The sequence below is a fragment of the Scophthalmus maximus genome, chromosome 1 (genome assembly GCF_022379125.1).
Source record: "Scophthalmus maximus strain ysfricsl-2021 chromosome 1, ASM2237912v1, whole genome shotgun sequence".
NCBI lineage: Eukaryota > Metazoa > Chordata > Actinopteri > Pleuronectiformes > Scophthalmidae > Scophthalmus > Scophthalmus maximus.
Genome location: NC_061515.1, coordinates 27,217,501 through 27,233,764, shown reverse-complemented (window position 1 = coordinate 27,233,764; position 16,264 = coordinate 27,217,501). Strand labels below are relative to the sequence as shown.

Below are 16,264 nucleotides of genomic sequence, written 5' to 3'. Positions count from 1 at the left end.
TTTTTCCTTTTGTTCGGAAAGAAAAAAAAAGTTCCGGTGTGTTTCGCAGACGAGCGGCGGATGAGCTGTGACTCTGCACACGCATCTGCACATTTGGCAAAATGAGGCAGGTTGCATCCCCACTGTTGGCTTGATTAATCACATAAAAGCCACAGTGCAAACATTGCGTAACTCTGCAGAGTTTCTCCAGCTCAGACCGACAAACCTACAGTGCCTTGAAGTGATTTTGTTCTGTCCAGATCACGTGCACATCAAGTTATGAAATTGTGTGTGTGTGTGTGTGTGTGTGTGTGTGTGTGTGTGTGTGTGTGTGTGTGTGTGTGTGTGTGTGTGTGTGTGCGTGTGCGTGTGTGTCTCTTCCAGCTAGTCGCCGTGTTCCAGCTCGGGAAGACGGACAGTCCCAGGGAGAACATGTCCAACTACTCCAGCGCCGCCCCCAGCCCCGAGCCGTTCCACTACTACCCCCACCTGCAGTACCAGGAGCCGGCCAGCGGAGAGATCGAAGTCAACGAGGCCGTCCTCAAAGCAAGTGCGTCAAATCTGCTGTAAACGTTTTCTTCATTTGTAGCTCATTGATAGCAGATGTTGAATAATTAGAATTCATTACCCGTGCTCTGCATTATAAAGAATGTATATTAATATGTGTTACATTTACGGAGAACAAGTTTCAGGGATTTTACTTCCCTCTTTCCTCTCTCCCAACACTTAAAAAACTAAACCTATGCTCAATCAACACTTTCACTTTTTTTTTTTGACAGCGTGAGAAAGTGGGTGTTGGTGAGACGGCATTAGGTGTGTTTAGGTGTTCGACTGTAAATGAGTGAGAGAATCAAGAAACAGTATTTATGGAACAACTGGAAGCTGTACCCGACCGCGTACGGTGGGTTTTGCCTGTCAAGTCGTGGGCGTGAGAAAACAGATGCAGCGCTGACGCGGCGTTCGCCCGCGTCGCCCCGCCGAGTGCGTTCTTGTTTTCACACGTCGCTGCAGACTGAGAGTTACCAAGGCAACGCTTCTGGGTATTTTTTTTATTTTTTCATACAGAGATTTAAGCCACAACATCAAAATCAATCCCCAGTCTTAATGTTATGGCGGATCAGTGTATACAGTTACAGCGTCTATGTAAATATATATTTACTTTTCAATAGACAACGTGATACATGTGGTGTTATTAAGCGCCGTGCTGCTCCTTGATTCTGTCATCTAGTCTTCCCACACTGGCAAAATCTTCTCTCCGTGCGCCATTAAGGTGACGGATTTAAAACATCACGAGGTGCCGTCGAGCCAATCGCGGTCCCCCTGACCGCGAGACGGCCTAACCCTGACAGTGCGGCGGCGAGACCTCCAGGCAAAGCTGACAGAGAAGGGAGGGGAAAAAAGTTGACCCTGATCAAAGATGACGGCCGACTTAATTTAGTAACGGTTCAAAATATCTTCGCTATGGAGTCCTTTTTTTTCTCTCTTTCATTGTATGGGAGGAATGCAAAGCGGAGAAGGAAATTATATGTAACCCTAAAAGCTGGTTGCTGTAGATCTCACATGGAAGATGCACAACTGTCATTTTCATCCTGCCCTGCTGCCATCTTTCCCCCTCTGCTCCGTCTCTTTGCCAGTCTCTCTCTCCCTTTATTTTATTTTAAAGCCCCCTTGCTATTGCATTTACATTTTCGGGTATTTAGCTGTTGCTCTTATCCAGAGCGTTGGCGGGTAGAAAAGCTCAGGAATCCAATGTCAGGCACTTTAGTTTAGGGAGAGCGTGTTCAGAGTCCTGCAACAATGGCTGGATGTATTAAACATATATTCCCCTTGTGCCTCAGTGTTGCAGTGAGAAATAATGTGTCTGTCCGTTAAACTTCCGCCGGGGACATTCTGCCGCTCGCGGAGTCAGAGGTTAGGCTGGAGAAATAAAATGTTGTTGGTGGTTCAGTCACTTTAAAGTTTAAAGTGTGTGCAGCGGAGCGGATGGTAAAAGATAAGTGAGGATGACAGTTTAGACGGTGATATAAAAAATTGCCGCTTTTATGTGAGCTGGGAATAGGGGTATTTTTTTTGTTTTTGCATTCAGGAAATGGAGTGAACAAGTTAGTGGGTCACGGTGCATCTCCAGAGGGAAACGTCGTCACAATGTGAGTCAGTCAGACGTCTTAAGGGAGCGTCTGGGGAAATATGTGCTCCGTCTGGGCTACAGTGGCTCCTAGCTAGAGATGCGAACTTACTGTAAATGATCTGGAGCATGATTTGTATCCGTCCATATCATTCTTTTCTATTCTAGAGCCTTGTATTGGTTTGTTTTTGAATAGTACGAGGCCAATAAATTGATAAAGGATAACATTTTTAAAAAGGAACACATTTAATAAGGGTCTGGAATCACCCTGTCATTTTCCCCACTCCATCTGTTGGCTATAGAGACGCAGTGTGACGCCCCCATACACACACACACACACACACACACACCTGCCCTTTGCCATCGCTCTCCCCCCTGCCCACTTTTGCCCTCTTCTTCCCCATTATCTGTCCCCTCTCCACTCCAGTCAGCCAGTTCTTGCCTACTCTACTATTCAGCTTCCACCACCTGCCATCCACAGGCCCACCACCCGGCCCCCGAGACCCTGACCCGTCGCCCCCCCCCCACCCCCCCACCAGATACTTACTCTATCCCCAGCCTCCCGTCCTGCCCTGCTCTCCCAGTCTCTGCATGGCTTCCAGATCTAACTAGATTAGCACCGCAGCCTGTCAGCATGCCCAGGGTCCAGCTGAGCGTGAATGGACTAATTCCAGCCCCCCCCCTCTCCGCTCACACACACCCGTCCCACCCTGTTTTTTACCCAGTGGGACCTCATCCTGCCCCCAGCCCCGCCCAGCCTGCTCTCTAGCCCTGTTGAACCCTGACTAACTCAGTTATGATGTGACCCTGTGACGCCCCCCATACAGAGACAGACTAATGCAATAAGGCCGCTCTGTTGTCATCCGGACATGCGCACAATATGACAAAAGAACCGCAGGATGCGGGTTAAACAACCCAACGCACCCAAAGCCTTCGCCCCCTACCACTACAAGGTCTTACGCTTCGTCCATACGAATACGTTCACATTTTAAAACTAAAACGATAAACTGATAATAGCTCCGTATTGCACTGTAGCTCCCATATTAAGTATGTAAACACTTGAACTCATTATCGCTATCAAACCCGAGTAAACATTACCTGTTAAACTCTATTACTATTAATATATTGAACTCATGTGCCAAGTACAAAAGTGATAGTTGAGTAACTGCATTGAGGCATAATTAGAAGAGTCACGCGTCTGGTAAGGCCGAGGTTACTGGGAAAATTAAGTTTCTGCAAACCACGTGAATGCCTTTAATCGCACTATTACCTTAATCTGATCATTCACAATAATCTGGTCATAGTGTTGTTCAAGTCGTCGAGTGGTCGCCGGGTGGTGGCAGATGGGACAAGGAGTAATTCAGTAATCAGTCAGCCATCAGAGTGTTTGTGTGTCAGGTCGGGCCGCTTGTTTGAACAGGGTGATTGGACTTCACATTGCCCCAGTGGGATGATTAGACCCGCATTGATCTGCTGCTACACACACACACACACACACACACACACACACACACACACACACACACACACACATACACACACACACACACACAAATGCACACTTCTAGGAAGAGAGTCCTTATCACATCATCCCATGAGCAGCCTGAGCCTGAGCTGCTCTATCGATTGCCAGAGAAACAAGACCACCCTGGCCCATGGCATGAAAAAAACTCACGCATGTGTACACACACACACAAACACACACACACACACTCAAAAATATAAACACACACAAAAGTAAAGCAAAGTCTCTGCTGTTAATAAATCTACACATAGAATACACACCAGACACACATGCTTGCACATACAAACTCAGAGGCAAACAGAGGCGAACACACACTGATTAGAATGTGTATCCAGATACACACACACACACACATACACATACACACACACACTCAGCGAGAAACATGATGCGCCCTTGTTTTCATCCTGCCCAGGCAGTGAACCGCTCCAATAGAAAACTTCCAGCGGACTAAAAAACAAGAGGAAAATTCTTAAAATAAACTGCTGTGTTCCCAGAATTGCATAAGCAGCCCAGTTAGTCAGGAACCGCAGATGGAGAGTCGGAGGCAGATGAACACGGAACTGGCAAAGTTCACCAAGCCCTCTTCAGATCTCAAGGGGGAAGAGTGAAGAACACGACTTGGGCGTGTTTCAATGTGCAACCATTTGTTTTTCCTCTGGCATTGAAGTGGCCACGGAGATGATTTTGGCGGCGGGGGGTCTATTTAAAGTTTCACTTTCACCTTGTGGTTTTGCGAGAGCAGCACAGTTCTGTTCATTTAGCCGACCTTAAAATACATCCCGGGTTCCAGTGCCTCCACCTCCTCCTCTCCTCCCTTTTTGGAAGGAGGAGGGCATGTTCAAGTCTGTGATCTTAAAATACATAGAAAAACGAAAATTGCACAGAGGGCATGGATGATGATGTGCCGCCGCTGCTGAGGGCTGCAGATGCCACGCTGCCGCTTCGAGTCTCCCCACGTAGCTTCTTCAGAGGCTTTTGATTTCTTTTTAAATAATTTGATCAAATGCTCGCACCCGTTTTAGATCAGAAACAATTTTAGGTTCAATAATATATCATGTAAAGTGAATGATTTATTCTCTGGATTTTAAGGATAGAACCCAATAGAAATGTTTCTACAACTCCGACCTTGTGGATACATGCTACTATTTTTTCCAAGCATGTTAAACAGCTGAGCGAGGTATGAACTGTAGATGTTCTAGCCCACTGCTAAAGCCCCTCTTCCACCAGCACAGTCACTTTTGACTAGTACTTCCTCGGAGGCGTTCTTGTTTATGACTGTCCAAGCGGTGGCTGACCTGCGAGACTTCCAACTGTCACTCTCATCGATATCCCTAACCCCGCAGAGGTCCCTCCGGGTCAGAGGTCAAAGCTAGTGACCCTCTAGGTTCCTTCACACGGCCGTGGGCTCTGAGGTCTTAAGTGGTGGGAGGATTGATGGGAGGCGGATTTGACTCCCATGGAGAAATGGAGGAGGATTTATGGGGCCGACCGCCGGGTAATGGACCCTGACTGTGACCATGGAGCGGCCTCGGTCACCTCAGAAAAGTTGCATCATTGACATTGCGGTTAAGTGCGAGCGCGCGTCGAACCTTGAGGTCGATGGAGCTCATTTTGGGAAATCCATTATTGCCATTTGGGAAACGAGTCATTGCTTTCGGTTCATCATTCAGCGTCTGTAGAAGTGCTCTTATTAACTCCGGCCTGTCCTTGCTGCAGTTAAGGTGTTTTGGTACTTAATGTACCTTTTGTCCTCTTGGGTGAGGACAAAAGAGCTGCTGTCAGCTTTTTGTCTTGTCACGGTGAGGGAAGCGTCACCTTAGCAGACCTGTGCTGAACACAAACTTCGAGTGTGGACTGTACTGGTGTTAACTTCTTGGAGTCTGATGCATGCTCTCCTCTCAGTCTGCGTTCACTCTCCGTGTATCAGACAGGTGGCGAAGAACAAAGAACCAGACGTTCAGTTTTACCACATATATGTACCGATCCGATGCCACGTCTTTCCACTGTGAAATATTGGGTCTGGAAAATGTAAAGACTAACTGAACACGGTTCAGAAGTATCTGCAGAAAGTGTTCGACCTATTTTAGACGCACACAAGATAAAAGGACAGAGACAAACCGAAGCCGCTGACAAGCTGAAGCTCTGTCTGGTGTCATTTCTTGTGCCTGCTCTCAGATACATTTTTTCTTTTTTCTTTAAAGATATGTTTCTGTGTCGAATTAAAGCACATTTCATAACGGCAAATCACACTGTTTCCTGTGTAGCTTCTGCCAAACATTTCAACACAAAAGTCTGCTCTCCCAAATCGAATAAATTAGACGGTGTCGTGTTGATTTCCACAATTAAAAACAAAACAAAGCAACAAAAAAAATGAGAAGGCTGAACTCGAGGGAGAAAAACTAGACAGAAAATGGAGCCCTAATTAAAAAGAAATGAGCATTTGGAAACTTTTCAACGCACATCAGGGTTTGTGTCTTACAAAATTCACTGTTATGATAATTGATAAGAAAAAGATTAGACACATGTATCACACGTGTGTTTGAGATGTTTTGCATCCGGACACACACACACACACACACACACACACACACACACACACACACAGACAGACAGCTCCCTCTCCTCCTCTGCTCTCTCTATTCCGACCACGTTAGACCAGGACCCTGTCGCTGACCCTCCAAAGAGAGATTGATTACAGGAAAGAGAATTTTTGTTTGTCTTCCCTTTTCTCTTTCTCTCAAGGTTTCCTCTCTCCTTCTATCACCCCCCCTTTCGCTGTCACCATCTCTCGGCTCTCTTCTTCTTCTAATTTCTTTTTTTTTTCTGTTTTGTTTATCTCACACTCTTGCCTTTTTCTCCCCCCCTCTGTCTTTATTTTCTACTCTGTCGAGTTGAATTTGAAAAACACGCCGCCGCGTGTTTTGCTTTCCGCAAATATCACTCTGCTCCCCGCGGGTTGGATATTCAAAGGAAGAAGCGGCACAAAGGTCCAAATTAGATTCTTTTGAGTTGTTTTAATTTTTGATTTTTTTGGACCTGCCCGTGTTACCTCTCTGTGTGAATTTGTGTGTGGTAACAGCTGGTCATATGAAAAATGTGCACTGTGGGTTGGTGTGGGGTCTGGGTGTGTTGCTGGAGGGATTGGGTGGTTGGTGGTCCTCTCCTTGGAGAGCCTGAAAACGTATTTGTTATACTGCAATGTGCCATCTGCAATATGCTTCATCAAGAGCCAGTTATTCCATCTTTTAAGCTTTAGTTTGTTTATAAAAGTTTATCTTCAGGTGGGAAAAAACAAAAATCTTAGAATGTCCTTTTATTTTCAGTGCTGGAGTGTGAATTGCTTGTAGAAAAGCGCAGAGGGCCTCAGGGGTCCGTCTAGCCTCCCCAGCTTCGCTGATGCTCATTTCCACAAGATGGCCCAACTGCTCAGCGTGAAAAGTTGCCAAAAAAAAAGTGTCTGTTCCCTTTAGGGCCGTAATGAAAATATATCTCATACAGTAACTGCAACACATCACACCTACTCTGTTGCCTATCCACTGCATGTTATGACGGAGTGATCATCCTCCAGGGTAAACGTTTGACAGTCAGCTCAAAAAGGATAATAATCTTTAGATAGTGTGGAGAAAATGTGAAAGTATGAAAGTGAGGTATTAAAATTGACGTCCCTGGTTCCCTGCTCTCACCTCCCTCCTCCTCTCGCCAGCTCCTCCTCAGCCTTGAGAAATCAAAATATAATGTGATTTGTTTTCAGCAGTGTGGAAATTAACAAGACGGTTGCCGGGTGTCTCTCTGTCTCTAACGCTTACCCTTTCTCGTCCCAGATACACCTCTGCTGGTGAGGAGCAGCAGCGACTCGGCCGTGGCTCCGCCCCATGAGAGGATGGTGACATCGACGCCCGAGGACCGCGGCAACGGATCTCCTGAACCGGTGAGCAGTCTCACACTGGCATAAGGTTATGGGAGGCAGGACGGGGACCAGAAAGCAGTTTCTTAATATTTTTCATTGAATTTCATTTTTGCTGTTAATTGATAGCAGATTAAAGATGCCAAAATTATAGATTTTTAAGCCATTTCAACTTCTGCAGCGACTTAACTCCTGTAGTTCAAGCTAGTCGTCCAGCAGACAATGGACAGAGATGAAAAGTGTAAACAAAATGTTTCACAACGGTTTCCACTCCGTCTGTGGTGTGTGCCAGTCCGCCCCACCGATGACAGAGAGAAACCCAGTGAATGTTCTTGTTGTGGTCCAGCTCCGAGCCTCGGGCTGCACTTTGAAAAGGGGTCGGCTTTTCAAGTGCTCTCTCCCTCTATTGCAAACAGGCCGCCACGAGGAAGAACTTTGTCTGCTGCCTATTCTTGTCTTGTGTGTGTGCGTGTATGTGTGTTTGAGGGAAACTCACATAGAGAAAAGGAGGGGAGAGAGAGAGAGAGGGAGTCCCCTTGTTTACCCCCGCAGTGTCCCACACTGCAGTGACTAAGCAGAACCCAGGCGTCAGCAAGCGGCGACTTAACGCGACGACAAAGAGCCCATATTTCATGTCCAAAAAAGCGTCGGGCCTCATCTCCTTCAAGCAGTAGGGTGTAGGGAAACGCAGCCCACGTAGGTGATGACGACAGGAACAAGGTATCTCATGTTAAGTTCTTGGTTCTTCTTAACTAACCGGATCAAATGCAAACAATGTAACGGAAACACAAGCGTTGGTCAAGTGTGAAAGCTCCTTAAGACAGAACAAAGGATCTTTCTAACCATGTAGTGTGTAAATGCCTGAGTGTGTGTGTGTGTGCGTGTGCGTGCAAATGGCGAGGAGTCCGTCACAACTCATGGGCATATTGAGTCCGAGTCCTGATGGACTTCCAGAGATCAATACACTATCACTTCATCCTCACACATCCACTGTACCGCTCCTCACTTAACTCATGCAAACACACTCTTAAACACTTTCAAGTGACGCGCACGCACACGCACACACACACACACACACACACACACACACACACTCGTGCCCCTCTTTGTCTTGGAGGAGGTATTGAAAGCTAGATAAAGTGTAATTAAGGCTGATAGAGTGATAAATATGCGGTCCGCCCCTCCAATTGATTTTACTGCCTGCGATGGAGAAGGCCAAGGTTGGCCCACTTCTCCCCGTCTTTGATTCACATGTCCTCTTTGCACGCGGCACTTGCGGTCTTTCTCTCCCTCTTTATCAGAACAGTTACTGAAATTGGCAAAAGCCTGAGCAGTGCTAAACATGCAGTCGGCCCCTTAATTGATTAGGACTTCCTGCCATGATCAAAGCTAATAAATGAGACGTTTAATGTTGCTCCTCTAACAGTAGTGGCAGCCGAATTTCTTTTTTCTCTCTCGCTCCCCTCGCCCTTTTTTTCTCCAATCCTCGTCACGTTTCTTCATCAACCACTCTTTCTGTCCCGCTGACTCGCTGTGCTCCCCCCAACTTTGGACTGATTTTCAGCACCCCGAGGCGCTGCTGATGCAACGCACGTTGGCTCAGCAGAAAGTCGGGAACTTTAATGTTTTGCACGCTGTCCGGCGTTGATGTAAAAGGAAAAAGAGAGAAAAAAAAGCAGTCACCTTAATTAGCCAAACTAAATCCTGCTTTTTTTCTGTGTGAGACTGTAAAAAGTGTCTTTTTAAACACCAGCAGCTGGATATTGTGTGTACTCGTGTGTACGTCCCCTGAGGATTGCACTGCATGTTTGAGTGTGTGTAGGATCGTGTTTTCCAAGAGCATGTGTGGCAGTCGGCTGAAGTGATGGATATGACGAAGGTCAGGTAGCACTGGTTTGTAGACTGAGGCTGTGATCCCGTACACGTACACACACACACACACACACACACACACACACACACACACACACACACACACACACACACACACACACACGCACACACACACACACACACACACACACACACACACACACACACACACACACACACACAAACACGCTATTTCTCAGCCGCCTGACATGGAGCAGATGACTACAGCACTCAGAGGACATACAGAGAAAACACACACACCTCATTACTCATCCATCTGACAACAACCACACACAGCAACGCACTCACACACACACACACACACACACACACACACACACACACACACACACACACACACACACACACACACACACACACACACACACACACACACAAACACCTCATCTCTCATACGCCCTGTCACTCACACACACCTCAGACTACAAATGGCGCCTGAAACACACAAGAAAACAGTGTGCAACACAAAAACGCAGCAGACAGCCTGTTAGTTGTGCTTCGACAGGTTTCGCAAATAATTTGAGCGGCCACAGAACCTGCCACATTCAAATCTCTAGATTTATTTAAAAAAACAAAAAACAGCCACAAAGTACGATTTCTGAGGATAATCAAGGTGCAAACGTTCCAAAATTCCTGGGATCTTTTGAAGTGTAGTTTAGGTTGAAACACTTACAGGAGTTGAAGTGGCAGCTGACGTGAAAGTGCTGAAGGGAGCTGAAGTGTCGGCGGCACTGACTGAAGTGTCAGCTGATGTGAAGGGTCGGATGATAATTACAGTGTCAGTCGAAGTGTGAGATACTGTTATGGTATTTTTTTCAACACAAGAGCATAATAATACTTTGGCAAAACAAAACTTTCTGTCTTTAAATTACTTAATTTAAAGACTTACTTAACATAACCACGTGTTTATACAGTACTGATTTGAATATACTGTAGCAAAAATAAGTTCTCAAGCAAGCAATGTTGTCTGAATTTAAAGAGTTGCACAAGAACTTTGCCAAAATGAAATAGCAGTAATTCATTTTTCTTTGTTATGTAAACCAGGAATTATGTGATCAACTCAGAAGTATACAGGACTTCTGTACAGCAGAGTTTGATTCTTGGTGCTTTAATATGATGAATAATGATTTTAAGAACAAAAGTGTGTTTCTTACGTGAGGGTAGTGATAACACATGTTAATACGCTACTGCTACTACTGTATCTCATCGTTCTAACGTTAAAGACAATGTAAGCAGCAATATGACATACTTGTGGGGACACGGAGGGCACGGAGCTTCCTTCTTATGCGAGCAGTGAGCGGGGCAGGCCGATTGGCCGAGCACAGCAGGGCGTCCAATAGAGGAGAGCTGCTGTTTTTATATTGACACATAAGCTCGCTCAATCAGGGATTAGAGCCACACTGGGCATTATGGCGTGATCCCATCCCTATATGCAATATTTAACATAATGCATGTTCTGTACTTATTGTGAAGCAGACTCACAAGGGTTTTTATATTATTGTACCATCTGTGTGTGTGTGTGTTTTACTGCCTTTCAGTTTCACGGTACACTTCCTGTAAAACTCGATGTACAGCGAGTGCGAGTGTGTTTTTTGATGTGTGTGTACATGTGTTCCTGCCAACCTTGTGTTCCCAGAGGCTGTCAGTACCTTGTCCTGTAACGAGGAAATGTGTACTGTAGGAGGAGAAGACTGTGTTGCAGTGTGTGTGTGTGTGTGTGTGTGTGTGTGTGTGTGTGTGTGTGTGTGTGTGTGTGTGTGTGTGTGTGTGTGTGTGTGTGTGTGTGTGTGTGTGTGTGTGTGTGTGTGTGTGTGTGTGTGTGTGTGTTCTAGCTAATGGCGTTGTGGGAAGATGCACAGCAACAATGGAGCCTCCAGCTCATCCTTCTGCCCCCGCACACACATGCGCTCCATTGTGGGGTAATCTCACATACTGCCCAGATAAGTGGGTCACTACTTGTGCAGGCAGCATATGTGTGTGTGTGTGTGTGTGTGTGTGTGTGTGTGTGTTTGTGTATTCATACTACACAGTTTTCATGTTTGCAGCTCTGCAGAGTCGTTACGCGGAGGTAATATTTGCAGGGAATGCATGTGTGGGGGTGTTTTGAAAGCATATATTTACTCTATGTGTGACAGAGGGTCCACCGGGGAGTTGGGTGTGGTGGTGGTGGGGGGTTGCTAAGGAGCGGGCTGGTGGGCGGGAGCTTTTTTAGCCATTAGTACTGGTGACACAATGAAAGTGACGAGGCAGAAGGACCTAATTGCGCCCTTCTTGTTTTTAGCGATTTAGGGGGGCAATTTCTCCCAGCCGCCCCTCGAGTGTGTTTGAACGCCTCGCAACAGTTTGACGCTGTCGTTTTTGTTGTCTGTCTCTTCGCCGTTCTTCTCTTCCTTGCTGGTTCGTTTGCCCCTGGGCTGGTTGATTTCGCCGACTTAAAAATAGAGCCTTGCCTGACACGGGGCAGGGATGGAAGGAAGGAGGGAGGGGGAGGGAGTGGTAGATAGATAGAAACATACATAGACGGAGTGAAAGAAGGACAGTGGCGCGTGGTAGGAGGGCGAAGCGTCCGGCCAGCGTTCTCTCTACGAAGGTGATTGATGGTGTCGTTAGTTTGCTTTGCTAATAGGCGCCGGGCCTCCTCCCGTTAACTGACGGTGTGTCCAGCGTGTGTGTGAAAAGGTAGAAGAGTATTAATTCATCACTTGATGACTATGATTTGTTTTTTTTTCTTCCTACAGGAAGTCAACCATGTGCTGAAAGGAGCTTTGGACCGACTGCGCACAGACGACCCGCCTGCCAAGATGAGCAAGTTTAACTTCAGGTAAGTGTGTGCATAGGGCAGCAGACAGCTCATAGCTGCATAGTGCAGTGTAGTGATGGAGACTGGGATTAACAATCCCAGCCTCATTTGTCAGCCTGACACTTTTACTGGATTAAACCGTCTCATGGGGGCGTGTGTGTGTGTGTCCCATTATGTGATGGGTTGAATTGTGGCTCTTTGTATGGTGGATTATTAATACACAGGGTAACACAAAAAGGCTTTCCATGAGACATAAAGATTGAAACAGAATCGGTTACATTAATGAAAGATCAGAGAAGATGAAATGAAGGAATCGATGAGAGCGTACTTTACATTGTATTTGGGAGGGATCTAAAAATAGCCCCTGATTCAGTTTAAAGCAAGTGGTTAACGCGGCCATGTTTTCATCCTGCTGTAGACGAGGCAAGCGTGGGGACTCAACGACTCAGTCAACTGACATATGTCTTCAGCTACGTGTAACTGTTGTTGTTTATTGTACCTGCGAGCTAAAAGTGAAATGTCTTTCGTGCTTCTTTGTGTATCATCAGCAGCATCAGATAGAAATCAGTTACTTAAGCAGCAGAAGCAGCATTACTGGCTCACCTGTTAAAGCTAGACCGACTTGTTGAGAGTGTGTACGTGCCTGTGTGTGCGCGCGTGCTGTGTGTACAGGCGACTGAGCGGACTGTATGTGGGCGTGCACACCAGGCATCTCACCATGGCAACCTCCTCTCCTCCTCCTCTCCATCACCTCTGTTTTTCGGGCACGTCACACTCGCAGACCTCTGGGACGATGGGAGTTTTTATCTTAATTTTTCCCCCCTGGCTGTCAGTCATGCGGTTACCATGGCAACAGTTAACCCATCCTTCACAGGCCCTCACCTGTATCGTCCAGTAAGCCCCATGACAAGGGTACAGAAAAATTAGTGACATCCTCCGCAGCCAACTGATTTGCCGCTGAGAGAGGAAAACAAAAAAAAACAACTACTTTTAAAAATAACTCTGGTGAGAATCAGTGGTGCTCAGGAGAAGTCTTGGCTGCGGTTGACAGATGGTGATTCTTCAGCGTTTTACACTACAGCGGTGTCTTGACAGCACTGTGATACAATAGAGGCGAGGCTCTCACAGATAGTTTGCCATGGTAACAGATGGTTGGCGTGCGGGTTGGTGCAGCGAGCGAGGGCACATTTGCAGCAACTCCCGGACCGCGAGTTTGTTAGGCACTCGCCGATGTAGAGGAAGTCAACCGAAAGTGGGAGCTCCATCTGTTTCGGTCCTCGTTTACTCTTTGCTCCCGGTGGAATGACTGTTTGTGTTTGTGTCAGTGGGATACTGGAAATGGGTGAGCCGAGCTATTCTGCATATTGGCACGCTGCGCTAACAAGCTCCGGCTGCCCTGTGATGAGCTTGTTTGTGTCGCCATTTGTTTTTTATTTGAATGTAAATGGGCTGAGGCTGTGTGTGTATGTGTGTACACGTATAAACGTATACATCATTCAGGACAAGCTTTGTGTGTGTGTGTGTGTGTGTGTGTGTGTGTGTGTGTGTGTGTGTGTGTGTGTGTGTGTGTGTGTGTGTGTGTGTGTGTGTGTGTGTGTGTGTGTGTGTGTGTGTGTGTGTGTGTGTGTGTGTGTGTGTGTGTGTAACTTAGATGTAACTGTGTCCCCTAATAGATGTAAATTTGATGCATGTGTGTATCTGTGAATTCAATTTAGAGGAATGTGACTGATGGTGTTGTGAGCATGCAATAGATGTAGCAATAAGAATGCAAATTGTGTGTGTGCGCGTGTGTGTGTGCGTGTGTGTGTGTGTGTGTGTGTGTGTGTGTGTGTACAGTATGTGTGTGTGACCCTGGCGGAGGTTAACTAGAGCAGGGTGACAGTGACAGAGGAGTGTGTTATAATGATCCCAGCTAGTCCTTGGGCTTGTGTACGTGTTGCAAACACATCAACATGTGAATAAACTTCACTGCTTTTGTTCTCAGACTTGCTCTTCTTTCCCCACATAGTTGTCTCATCACTCCTTTTGTGATCTTCTTCTTCTTCTCCTATGGAGGGCTCCCGTCTCTTAGCCCGATATCAAAAGCAGCCCCTCTTCCTGTTTCTCTTGGCGAGCATTGTCCTTGTTTATCTTTTACCGCTAAAAGCCACAGTTCAGGCCCTCCGCGGAGATTATTAGAGGAGCTCATTCCATTCCATCTCTATCTGCGCCTCTATCTGTCCGTCTCTTTTATCTCCCGTTCTCTCCTTTTGTGCGCCCGCTAGATTGGGTGGTTGCGAGGCAGGCGGATAAAGGGTGAAGTAGCCACCTGTGGCCCGGTCGCGTGCACAGACGCACACGCATTGTTCTGATGTTCGTCAAGGACTGTACCTATCTTTGTAGCCCCGAGGAAAATGCAAATGGTTTTGAAGAGCTTGCAGATAAAGAGGCCGGGAGTGTGTGTGTGTGTGTGTGTGTGTGTGTGTGTGTGTGTGTGTGTGTGTGTGTGTGTGTGTGTGTGTGTGTGTGTGTGTGTGTGTGTGTGTGTGTGTGTGTGTGTGTGTGTGTGTGTGTGTGTGTGTGTGTGTGGGTGCAGCTGTGTGATTATCTGATTCTGTCCCATGCTTAACGTAAATCCTCCTTTTCAGTGTCTTTTAAAGAAGTCTGTGGGCGTTCATATGTCATTGAGTGAGGTATTTTATTTATTTTTTGACAGCACCCTGACGAGGACAGTGGAGATTGCAGGTGACCAAGGGCCCCTGGGTATCCATGTGGTCCCCTACTGCTCGTCTCTCAGTGGACGGTAACTGCGCGCACACACACACACGCACACACACACACACACACACTCACAAAGACGCACATGTTGTGCAAACACAGCCTCACACTCGCCTCCCTCCACATCCCCTTGTAATCAGTCAGACTTTCATAAGGAAGTGCAGATGGCAATGTTGACTCATAGGGATGCATAAAAAAAAATTCAAATGTTGGCATGTAATCATATATGTGTTTACCTCCTTGAATTCATATTCTCTCTCCGGTATGTGTGTGTGTGTGTGTGTGTGTGTGTGTGTGTGTGTGTGTGTGTGTGTGTGTGTGTGTGTGTGTGTGTGTGTGTGTGTGTGTGTGTGTGTGTGTGTGTGTGTGTGTGTGTGTGTGTGTGTGTGTGTGTGTGTGTGTGTGTGTGTGTGTGTGTGTGTGTTACAAGGACCCTGGGCCTTCATATTAAAGGCATCGAGGCAAACAGTCGCTCCAAGAGGGAGAAGATCTTCCAAGAGGACGAGTGCATCGTCCAAATCAACGACACGCCGCTGGAGGACAAGACCTTTGCCCAGTAAAGATGCCGATGCTTGTGGGAGGCTGAGGGGCGCTTGTTTTATGTCTGTGTCTGCGCCAAAGCAAGAAATGCTAATATTCCATTATAAACAAATAGGGCTCGTCCCAAATAGCATTCTGTAAAATCTGACTGCAGCATTAAAGCTGCTGATCCTTTATTTAAATCTACAGGATTTAGCCTTCAACAAATCCTAGTTGAAATAACAAAAACACAAATATTTTTAATAGGATGGCTTCGGGTATGGAATTAGAATAAACTTTGTGAATATCAATCTTTCATTCCGCTTCCCAGTCAACACCTGACATTGTCACTGTCTGGTGTTCGTTCATTCTGTTGACTGAATTGATTTGGCGTCCATCTGTGTGCTGTGCGAAACAGAAGTTGGTCAGTGGGAATAATGTAAAAATGAGTAACAAGTTGAAATTGGAACTGCCAATCAAAACACAGCCCTTGAAATTAGATTCAGACAAAAAGCAAAAAAAAGCAAAACGCAGGAAAAATAACATCTCTGCTCTTTATTATTGTGTGTTTGTGTGTCTGCCTATCCACCCGCCGCTGTAGCGAGATACCATACCTGTCACTCAACTTTGTCTCCTCCATAAACCAAAGATAAATCTCCCTCATTCGTCCCTATATCTCTCCACCTCATCTACTCTCTCAACCTCCCGTCCCTGTTCTTTGTCTTCACTTTCTCCGTCCTCACTAAACTGGGTCCATTG

At 46.4% G+C, this 16,264-nt stretch overlaps 1 protein-coding gene and 1 long non-coding RNA gene across 7 annotated transcripts in view; one reads left to right on the top strand and one right to left on the bottom strand.

Annotated features, from left to right (window-relative positions):
- LOC118301237 overlaps window positions 1-16,264 on the bottom strand; it is a 1,055,945-nt gene that overhangs the window by 709,716 nt on the left and 329,965 nt on the right. The window lies entirely within an intron of this gene.
- The window catches only part of pard3ba (par-3 family cell polarity regulator beta a), a 121,917-nt gene that overhangs the window by 21,969 nt on the left and 83,684 nt on the right, over window positions 1-16,264 (top strand). For both annotated transcript variants that reach the window (XM_035629808.2, XM_047330717.1), the window contains 5 exons: window positions 364-529; window positions 7,454-7,560; window positions 12,168-12,250; window positions 14,925-15,011; window positions 15,417-15,542. In XM_035629808.2, coding sequence (XP_035485701.2) covers window positions 364-529; window positions 7,454-7,560; window positions 12,168-12,250; window positions 14,925-15,011; window positions 15,417-15,542 — 569 coding nt within the window. The remainder of the gene's footprint in view (window positions 1-363; window positions 530-7,453; window positions 7,561-12,167; window positions 12,251-14,924; window positions 15,012-15,416; window positions 15,543-16,264) is intronic.